The sequence below is a fragment of the Petaurus breviceps genome, unplaced genomic scaffold (assembly GCF_028583685.1).
Source record: "Petaurus breviceps papuanus isolate PSGF00001 unplaced genomic scaffold, PetGlider_PUasm1.0 567, whole genome shotgun sequence".
NCBI lineage: Eukaryota > Metazoa > Chordata > Mammalia > Diprotodontia > Petauridae > Petaurus > Petaurus breviceps.
This window is the reverse complement of record NW_027186383.1, coordinates 70,889-81,951: the sequence shown is the minus strand read 5'-3', so window position 1 is coordinate 81,951 and position 11,063 is coordinate 70,889. Positions and strand designations below refer to the sequence as shown.

The 11,063-nt window shown below is 47.5% G+C and overlaps 2 protein-coding genes across 4 annotated transcripts in view; both read right to left on the bottom strand.

The window, feature by feature from the left end:
* The window catches only part of DIP2A (disco interacting protein 2 homolog A), a 115,419-nt gene that overhangs the window by 33,743 nt on the left and 70,613 nt on the right, over positions 1-11,063 (bottom strand). For all 3 annotated transcript variants that reach the window (XM_069103089.1, XM_069103090.1, XM_069103088.1), the window contains 2 exons: positions 3,261-3,375; positions 1,352-1,491 (listed from right to left, as the gene is read on the bottom strand). In XM_069103089.1, the coding sequence (XP_068959190.1) occupies positions 1,352-1,491; positions 3,261-3,375 (255 nt within the window). The remainder of the gene's footprint in view (positions 1-1,351; positions 1,492-3,260; positions 3,376-11,063) is intronic.
* The window catches only part of S100B (S100 calcium binding protein B), a 132,681-nt gene that overhangs the window by 81,858 nt on the left and 39,760 nt on the right, over positions 1-11,063 (bottom strand). The window lies entirely within an intron of this gene.

Here is an 11,063-nt window from a genome sequence, read left to right as displayed (position 1 = left end):
TTCTGTGATTTGATCTGAATTCTGGGAAGCCGTTGTTGAGAGTCCCCCGGCTTTGAAAAACCCAGATGTTGATTGGGTATGGATGTAATGGCTGGACAGTTTGGAAAGCTGTCTACTTGATCTGTTTCTGTCTTGATAATTCTGCCTGTATACTTTGAAGTTCGGGGTGCTGACCTTTTTGCCCTGAACAAGGTAAATGATATATGGTCTGACTGATTAAAGTAAGCTTGTTAACCCATTCTGAGTTGCTTTCCTTTATCAAAGCAGATCCAAGAACCTGTATTGGCGGCAAACCCTGAGGACGCTTGGGGTGCTTGCCGCTACACCAGGGAAGGGCTGGATGGCTCTGGACATCAGCTGTCCAGCAGTCTGCCCAGCTCAGAGGGACCTGAAGGCAAGGCCAAGGCAGCAGAGACCACCACCACACCACTTGTGGCTGGAGGCCCCTCCTGGTTCAACATGGAAAGATTCATCAGTTGTGGGCTGGCCCAAAGGAATGGAGACAGATAAGAGAGGGGGCCCCAGGAAGGCAGAATCAGGCTTTGGACTACTTAGACACAGAACCATGGCCCCACAACCATTCAGGTGACACACTGCTAGAAAAGCAGAATCTTGGCCATCCTGGTGCCCTTGTTGGTGGCCTCTCTGCCAGTGCCCCTGAGGGTGGGTGTGTATGTGTGCACAGGTGGGGGGTGATGGGGGCATCTGATATTCTCTCATCTGAGGCCTGGTCTGCTAGGTCACTATTTTCTCTCTCCACTGGGGGTTTTGGCAGCAAAGATTTCCCTCTCTAGGAGCAACTTGGGGTGGGGGGGAACATACTCTCTGTTAGAGGAAGAACTGTGTAAACAATTTCAATTGTCATTCAAAAGTGCCTGTTTCAATGAGCTCAAGAAGTCCTCTTTCAAGGACCATCTGATAAGCTGGGGCAGGGAGACAGCCCTGGGACCACCCAACTTTCCTACCTCAGCCTCCCATGGATTCTCTGTGGCCAGTGAGCCAGAGCACTCCCCCATAGCGTAATCACCATGACACTCTGGGAAGCAGAGGGAGAAGAAGCCCTGCGCAGCCTGTCCATGCGTAGACTGTGCCCACAGGTTCTGAACTGGCCTCTCCTGCCCCCTGCACTGGAGAGGGGGGGCCATGGGAGGAGGACACTATCTTTCCCAAGTTCTTAAACTGAAACCAGAGATGTTTGTTTGGGGACAGATTTTGTTTCAAAACCAAGACTGGTTCGAAATAGCTGCAAAAGCAGTTCCTGAACCACCTTGTTCCCAGAAGAAACATAACATCTCTCTGTAGCTCCTTCCCGCCAGCGATCCTTACTTGGCATTTCAAAGACCCTTCTCACCTCCAGGCATGACCTGGCCAACATCCTGAACAGTCAACACGGACAGCTTTTCTTCGGTGTCCACTCGGATCACGCCGTAGCTGAGGCCGTTCATAGATAGAACAGTTTTGCCTGGGGGAGGGCCACCAGAATCGGGGGGCCTGAAAAACAAAGGCAAAGGCAGCCCGTAACTACCCGGGGCTCTTTTCTAGCCCCTGCCCCTACCCCAAGGAGAAGGGAGCAGAAGGAATCACAGACAAGTAGGGCAGTAAGCAAACTCTTATGCTAAATGGAGCACTAGATCCTTCAAAAGAAAAGCCGCCTTGAACTAAGACCCATCTGCAGAAGGTTCCATCAGAATCCCTCTCTGTATTCTATGATGTAAATGCAAGTGCTCAGTGGAACCCAAAAAAGAAAACCACTCTTGTCAACTGGAGGTTCTTCCCTGACCTAGAGCCCAAGGCCGGCCCAGTCTGGCGGCTCCTGGCATCGCCTCTGACCAATGACCCCACGAGCGCTTCTGTGCCTCATGCCTACCCCCTCTCAAAGGGACTCAGGAAGGTCTGGACATCTGCCCGTGGCCACACATGCTGTAAATGCAGGCTGGAACCTGGGAGCTGCTGTCTCCATTACATCCCGATTCCACGTGAGCACCCATGCCCCAAGCCCAAGCCCCAGGAAGGGCGTGCTGTCAAAGGGAAGGCCCAGGGGATCAGCTGTCAGACAACTCTGGTAAAAACTGGTGAGTGGGTCTTTTGGGGGAGGAATGAAGGTCCTGTAGGTCACAGTTCACTGAGTAATAAAACCAATCAGAACTGTCTTATTAGCCCTCCTCAACTCGGGTTAGACAGGTCTAGATGGCAGACAGTGTACCACAGACACAGCCAGTGGGGAAAGCCAGGTAAGAGACTTGGCTGCAGACTTCTTGCTGTGTTAAGGAAAAGAGATGAAAACAGTCCCCAAGCTTAACAGTGTGACACTGGCCCACCCATAGTTGAGAAGGAGAGGCATGAGGTGACCAAAGGGCTGGACTGAGCTCTGGGGGTGCCTGGGCAAGAGCCCAGCGGGATTTAACTTCAGATGATCCAACTGCCCAAGGGTCTTAAAAATACAGGGACTGAACAGAGGACCTCAGCCACCTCAGACATTCTCTCATGTATGAGCTAGACAGGATTCCAAGTTTTAGAGCTGGTACATAACTGACTCCTGGTAGATGTATCTAGAATGGGCTGGAGGAGGCAGTGACAGCCAGAATCACAAGCAGACAGCAGGTCCTATGTCAGGGACAGGGAAGGAAAGAGGCCATCGTGTCAGCCTGGGCAAGCATGTCACTGACCAAGGGTAAGGACTGTGGGCAGACTACGTCCTTCACCGTGTGTGTCCCCTACCCACATGGGCAGATGCTCGGTGAACTCTATGAAGGTCTCTAAGGTGCCCCTTGTCTTTTGTCCTAAGACTACGAAATTCTCTGGAGTTACCAATAGGGTAAAGCTTTGTTTTTATTTTTTAAAAATCATTTTAGGAACAAATAGTTCAAAACTGTAGTCAAAGAAATAAATGCATTCTGGAAGGCCCTTGGCCTGCCAGAGTCCCTGCTGCTGTCTGCCATGTGGCAGAATGGGTTACATGGGGCTAGAAGAGAAGACGATGAAAGAGGGTTAGTGGGGGCACAAATGCCACTGCCGCACACTGACCCTCCTCTCTTCCTGTTCTTCTCCATACCCTCAGGAAGCTAGCCCTCATGGAAAGCTGGGAAGGGGCAGTGCCCATGGCCCCTTCCCACCCTGGGGGCTGGTCCTCTGTCCCTCTGTCTTCCTAGACTTCCTATTACTACAGCGTAGCAAGCTGATCATACCCAGCCCGGAGCCAGGGGACATTTAACGTAGGCAAGGCCTTTCGATAAGGCACTGTAGGCCTCCCACAAAGTTACCTGCGGATGGCAAGGGTAAGCGCCTCGGAGGAGCTGGCACAGGGGCAGATGACCTCGGGCCTCAATCCTCTGGACTGAAAGACATTGAGGAAGGCGTCACAGGATGATACTGACCCTGAGTGGGAAGAGAGAACAAGACAAAGAGGGATTAAAAGAGGCTGGCCCAAGGCCATCATTAGCCCTGCAGGCAGTCACAAGAAAGAGAGACATGGTGAACACCAGAGCTGGAGGTCAGGGACCCTGATTTCCTGTGGGGGTATATCTATGCAGACACACGGGCACAAGTCTTGTGGATGTGGGGGTGGCCACCTCACCATCATGCCCACAACTAAGGCAGGCTCTTTTGTGGAAAACGGAGGCCGAACCCCCGGGCCTTATCTCTGCATCTCCATATTCCCCTAATGGAAGGGTGTCTGAACAGCATTTTGTCATTCTGAGACTGCTCAGCTAAAGCCAGGGCTAGGTGGGTGAAGGACACAAAAGGGCTCTTCATTGGCTGCAGGACAAAAGCCACACAAATGGGCTTTAGCAAAGCCTCAGGTTACCAGTACTGGCAATGCTAAACGCTGAGTAACTCAGGGCCACATACAGCTTTTAAAAAATACTTTATTTTTTCCCAATTACATGTAAAAACAATTTTTTACATTTTTAAAAATTTTGAGTTCCAAATTCTCTCGCTCCCTCCTTTCCTTCCCCCTCATTGAAACAGTAAGCAATTTAATACAGCTTACACACTGCAGTCAGGCAACCCATATTTCTCTCTCAGTCATGTTCTGAAAGCAAACATGGACCAGATAAACGGACAAGAAAAATAAAGTAAAAGAAGGCTGCTTCAGGCTGCACTGCATTCCTCAGCTCTCCCTCCGAGGGTGGAGAGTGATCTTCCCCAGTGAGTCCTTCTGAACTTCTGAGAACAGCTCAGTTACTTCGGTTTATCACTGTACAGTGTTACTGTGCACACTGTTTTCCTGGTTCTGCTCACTTCGCTCAGCATCAGTTCAAGTGAGTCTTTCCAGGTTTCTCCGAAGTCATTTCTCATGGCACAAGAGTATTCTATCACAGTCATATGCCACACCTTGTTCAGCCATTCCCCAAATGATGGGTATCCCCCCGATTTCCACTTCTTGGCCACCATAAAAACAGCTGCTATCAACAGTTGTGAACATATAAGCCCTTTCCCCTCTTCTCTGGGATATTGACAACCAAGTGTGGCATTGTTGGGTCAAAGGGTATATATGCTTGTTGACAGCCCTTTGGGCACCGCTCCAAACCACTCTTCAGAAGCAGTTCACAACTGCACCTACGGTGCATCAGTGTGCCTGTTTTTCCACATTCCCTCCAATATTTTATCATTTTCCTTTTCTGTCATGTCCGCCAATCTGAGAGGGCACAGGGTGGTAGCTCAGAGTTATTTTAATTTGCATCTCTCTCATCACTCATGATTCAGAGCATTTCTTCACATGACTACAGGTAGCTTTGGCTGCTTTGTCTGAAAGCTGCCTGTTCACACCATACCGCCACATCCAGCTTGCTAGCTGTCTTGTCCTTCATGAAACCCTCCCTGCTCTCGGCTTCCCGGACACGGGCCTAGCTTAGTTATCTTCCCATCTCTTCTGGGATTCTCCTCTTCCTCCTCAGAGAACCTAAGGGTGGGGAAGGGACTTAAGAAGCCTTGATCCAGTCCAGCCAATTCTTAACAGGAATCCTCTCTCCTTCATGTCTGACAAATAGTCATCGTTAGCCTCTGCCTCAAGCAGCCCTTTCCGCACGAGGAGAAATCTTTGCCTTAATTACACCCAGGCTACACATCCCTTCGACAATTCTACTATCTACTTCTCCTGATTCTGGGGCAAAGCATAATCAATCAAAATGTGCCAGGTGACTTGCTAAGCGCTGAGGGCACAAAAAAAAGGCAAAAGACAGTTCCTGCCCTCAGTGAGCTCACATCCTACTGGGGGAGACAACATACAGACATATGTCTATATCTATCTATAGACACAAACACACAATACATATATATGCATATATATGTATATATACACACATACATACATATGTGTATATATATGTGTTAACTTAGAAAAGAAAAAACACAATTGATAACAAAAATTTGATATCAAAAGAAACTTATTAAGGAGAAATCCAGGCTAATTGATCACTTCTGGCCAGAAGTGACTCCACCCTTTGTGGAAGGAGGAACGAATGATACAAAAGCCTAGCAAGTTTTATACATTAGCTTGGTGCAGACGCTCCCTTCGGAGGATTGACTGGTTTGTTATTACTAATGAGGCTCTAATTCTGTTAGATAATATGGATATTACATGAGGTTCATAAAGCAAGCGAGTAACACCCCAGAATTACTGACCTTCCTCCCCACCAGTCTAACCTGGATGGGTCCTCATCTGGGCCTGCAAGTCCCAAGACCACTGTCTACATTCTAATTGGTCAAATCCACCAGCTGCTGCCATCTTTTCTTTATTTGACTTTATTTCACTTTTCGTATTATCTAGGAGTTCTATGGGAACCAGGAATCTGACTTCTTCCCAAGGCCTGGTCTGCTAACCTTACTTTCATCAGGACCCTCATTGCAGTAATGTTGTGGTCCTATGGAAACTCAGCCCTTTGCTACTTCTCATACACATATCTCAAGCTATATACGGGATAAATAGAGAATAATTGATTAAGGGAAGGTACTGAAATCAGGAGGAGATGGGGAAAGCTTCCTGTGGGTGGGTTTTAGCTGGAACTTGCTATAACCCATGGAGGTCAGTAGTGAGGGCAGAGGAGGGATAGTGGTCCAGGCATGAGGGATGGCCAGAGAAAATGCCTGGAGCTAAGAAATAGAACATCATGTTTGTGGAAGAGCCAAGAGACCAGAGTCACTAGATTGAAGCACATGTATCAGGGAGTAAAGCAGCCTGGGGAAGTGATGAAGGGATCTGAAGGCCAAATGGAACATTCTATACGTGATTCTGGAGGCAAGAGAGGAGTTGTTTGAGGTGTCTACTAGAAGTCTGGATTGAGATTTCTAAAAGGGCAATGGAGATACGAGACTGGAGGTCAGCAGAGAGTTTGGGGCAGGAAGGGTAGATTTAAGAATCATCAGCATAGAGATGGTCATTAAATCCATGGGAGCTGATGAGAAATCTGAAAATCCCCACTGAAAATCCCCTCCCCCAATCTGCTCTCTCTCGTATCTTCTCCCAATACCCCCTTCAACTTTTCAGTGGGGCATGGTAAATCTCTATACCCCAGTGCCTATATATCTTATTTCCCAGTTACATGTAAAATAATAATAATAATACATATTTTTAAACATTTGATTTTAAAACTTTGAATTCCAGATTCATTCCCTTCCTCCTTGTCACCCACCCTTACTGGGAAGATAAGCAGTTCAGTATAGGTTGTATATGTGTAGCTAATGCAAAACATTAACATAGTAGATATATTATAAAAGACTGACTATATTTCCCTCCCACCTATCCCACCCCCGACTTGTTCTATTCTCTACTTTGATCCTGTCCCTTTTCAAAAGTGGGTGCTTCCAACTTCTCTCCCCCCAAGCCTGCCCTCCCTTTCATCATCCCCCCTCTCATGCCCTTCCCCCTACTCTCCCATTTAGTGTGTATGTCATTCCTTCCCTAAGCCAAATTCATTGAGAATAAGGTTGACTCATGCCCTTTTACCTTCCTGTTCTTCCCCTCCATGGTAAGTTTCCCCTTGCCTCTTCTATATGAGATAGTTTACCCCATTCTGTCTCTCCCCATCTCCTCTCATTATATTCCTCTCACCTCTCAATTTCACATTTTAAGTATCATCCCTTCCTATTCAACTGGTCCTGTGCCCTCTGTCTATGTATACCTGTACACATATATACACACACTCACATATGTATTCATACACCCATATACCCTCCTATGTACACACATGTATGTATGTATATATATACATTTCTATTCCCTTCAACTATTCTCATACTGAGAAAAGTTTCATCAGTTACAATTATTGTTTTTCCATGTAGGAATGTTCATAGTTCAACTTTGATAAGTTCCTTATGGTTTCTTTTCCCTGTTTACCTTCTCATGCTTCTCTTGCTTCTTGTATCTGAATGTCACATTTTCTATTCAACCCTGGTTTTTTCATCAAGAATGTTTGAAAGTCCTCTATTCCACGGAATGACCATATTTTCCCCTGAAACATGATACTCAGTTTTGCTGGGTAGGTGACTCTTGGTTTTAAACCCAGCTCCTTTGACCTCCAGAATATCACATTCCAAGCCCTTTGATCCCTCAGTGTAGAAGCTGCCAGATCCTGTGTTATCCTGATTGTGTTTCCACAGTATTCAAATTGCTTCTTCCTGGCTGCTTGTAACATTTTCTCCTTGATCTGGGGACTCTGGAACTTGGCTATAATATTCCTAGGAGTTTTCTTTTGGGAATCTTTTTTTCAGGAGGTGATTAGTAGATTCTTTCAACCTTTATTTTGCCCTCTGGTTCTAAAACATCAGGCAATTTTCCTTGAGAATTTCTTGAAGGATGATTTCTAGGTTCTTTTTTTGATCATGGTTTTCAGGTAGTCCAATAATTTTTAAATCATCTCTCGTGGATTTATTTTCCAGGTCAGTGGTTTTTTCAATGAGATATTTCACTTTGCCTTCTATTTTTTCATTTGTTTGGGTGTGTTTAATAGTGTCTTGAGTTCTCATAAAGTCCCTAGCTTCCATTTGCTCCAATCTAATTCTGAAGGAATGATTCTCTTCAGTGAGCTTTCAAGATTTTTTTTCCATCTAGCAAATTCAGCTTTTTAAGGCATTCTTCTTCTCATTGGCTTTTTGAGCCTCTGTTGCCATTTGAATAAGTCTTTTTTAAGTTGTTATTTTCTTCAGTCAGGTTGTTGACTCTCATTTTATAATTTTCCTGCATCATTCTCATTTCTCTTCCTAATTTTTCCTCCACTTCTTTTATTTGGTTTTCAAAATCCTTCTTAAGCTCCTCTATGGCCTGTAAGCAGCTTATTCTTTTGTAGGAAGCTTCTGGTGCAGGAGTTCTGACTTCATTGTCTTCCTCCTGTTTCATGCCCCTATCCTTTTTGTCCCCAAACAAGGAGTCCAAAGTCAGATTATTGTGCTTGCCTTGCTTCCCTTGTTTGCTCATGTTGCCACTCGATTACTTGACTTTTGAGCTTTTTGCCACAGTAGAACTCTGCTACCAGAGAGGAGAGCTTTGTCCCAATTGCTGGGGTTTTCTCAGCTGTTGGAGCTATTATTAGTTGGGTGCCTTCCCACACTCTGGCAAACTGATCACACACCCCAGGACCTTCACCCCAGAGAGCAATCCAGATCCAAGCAGGTTAAAGCCAGAGTGACTACTCCTCTGACTGGTGGCTTGGTCCCCCTACAATCTGCAGGCCAGGAGCTCTGAAGCAGCCACGTGGCGGTGGCTGCATGGCTGCAGCTCCTCAGCCCTCCAGGGGGCAAAGGCCAACTGCACTCCCGAATTCCCAGGTTCCAAAGTCCACACTGCACTGACCTCTCACTTTCTCCTTAGCATCTGAAGTCCCTCCAGCCAGTGGCTGGTTGTGGCTGCCCTGAGGCTAAAACCTCTGGCTCCCAGAGAGCTGCGCTGGCCGCTTCCTGCCAGCCTGCCGGGCTGTCCTCTGGGGGAGGTTAGCTTCTCTATGTCAATTTGTGGGTTCTGCAGCTCCAAAGCTTGTTTAGAGTTACCTTTTACATGAATTGGAGAAGGTGGAAGCAGGAGTCCCGTGGAAGTCCTGTTTCTACTGGTGGCGTGATTTTCTCCTCCTTCGTTTAGCAGTAGGTATGGAGGACAGAAGGACATATGGTATGACAAATGGTGGGAGTGATCCAGGGCTGAGTTTTGGCTGGGTGTAACTGGTGATATGATGAGGGGGCCCAGGATTCAAAAGACAGCATACAGTTGAACTGGTTGACCAAGGGGTCAAGACAGGGAGAAGGGAGAGTGGTCAGTGTAGGGGAGATGGCCTGGGATACAACTGAGGAGGCACAGGAGTTTTGGAGGGTAACTACCACGTCTTTCCTAAGGCTTCTTTTATGTGACTTAACTATGTCGAGTTTCTTCAGCCAAGCTTATACGGTGTGGGCCACAAGACCTTTCCAGCACCTCTAACACCATCCCTTGGATGCTCTCCAGCCTCTCGATGCAGTCTGGAGCTCCCACTTCCTCTCTGTGACAGATGATCAAGTTTACACCTTTGCTGCTTTCTGCATCTGACCACACTCCTCCCCTCAGAAGCTTATTTAAGGCTGAGGGCCTTGAGAGCCAGGGAAGGCCCATAGCCGAGCCTCAACTCCACCTCTGTATTGTCAAGCCCTGTCCTCCCCACCGAGAGTTTCATAATCACCCAAAAACCAGTGTTTCCAAAGCCAGACTCATCATTCCCTCCAAAGGACTCCACTTTTAGCTTTCCCCTTGACTCCTCCCTCATCCCACCACTCACCCACACATCCACGTAGTGAATGGGGCTCACAAGTCCTTTCTTCCCTCATTCTTCCCTCCCCTGCCTCTCTTCCTACTTCACAACCACCCAGACTAACCTAACTCCAGTCTTTCCTCTCTGGCTGGCAGTCAACAAACATGTAAAACATCTCTTTAGACAAGTCCCTCCTCCTCGTGCCTGCTGAAGACCATTCCCTGGTAAGCCCTCAGCAGTCCGGGCCCATCTTGCCTCTCCACAGGTTCATCTTTTCCCAGTTCCCTGAATAGGACCAGTCTTTTGCTGCTGCTGTTCATGGCAGCCCTCCCTTGTGAAAGGTATTTCTGCTGAAATCCTCCCACTTGTCCATGAAGGCTTTTTTCTTGCCTCACTCACAGCTGGGACTGACCTTTCCTTCCCTTCAGACTCAGAGATAATCAATTCCAGCCTTCTCATGTGCAGGACGAGGGCACACAGACTGAGGGTCTTAGAGAGGTGCCTGAGGTTGCTCTCGCAGTAGAATCAAGACAAAAGCCCAGACTTTCCAACATCAAGTCTAAAGCTGCTCCCATGAGGGTGGGTTAAAGCTTCTGTAAGTGAATATTCTGACTTGATTAGTCTGAGGGTGATTCCTTAGAAATATCAAGTTCTTTCTCCAATACTCATTCAAAGCTCTAAGTCCTAATTTAAAAATAACTTAGACACACATCTCCATTAAGGTGGTAAGGGATGTAAGAGAAGGCTACTGGACATTTCAGACTGGGTGTCCTGTAGACAAACATCTTACACTTAATAGGTCCCAAACAGAACTCATTCTCTTTCCCCCTAAACCCTCCCTCCCTCCCAACTTCCCTATTACTACAGAGGGCACCCCCATCCTCCCAGTCCCTCAGGCTCCCAACCTAGGAGCCATCCTGAACTGCTCCCTACATCCCACCCCCAAGATCCAATATGGCTCCAAGGCCTGTCGATTTCACCACTGCGCCATCTCTCCAATACACCCCCTCCTCTCCTCCTACACTGCCCCACCCTGGTAAGACCCTCATCATCTCACACTTGGACCACTAGTATGGATGGTGGGGGGGGGGGATCTACCTGCCCCAAGGCTCTCCCCGTTCCAGTCCACCGTCCACTTAGCCACCAAAGGGATTTCCCTGAAGTGCAGATCTCACCATGTCCCTCCCATAACTCAGTAAACTCTGCTGGCTCCCTACTGCCTCCAGGATCAAATATAAAATGTTCTGTCTGGTCCTCCAAGCCTCTCCTAACCCAGCCCCCTCGTCCTTCCCTCCCTTTCTAGGCTTCCCGTGAGCCCGGCTTCCCGCCTGTTCTCTGCACAAGGCCCTCTTT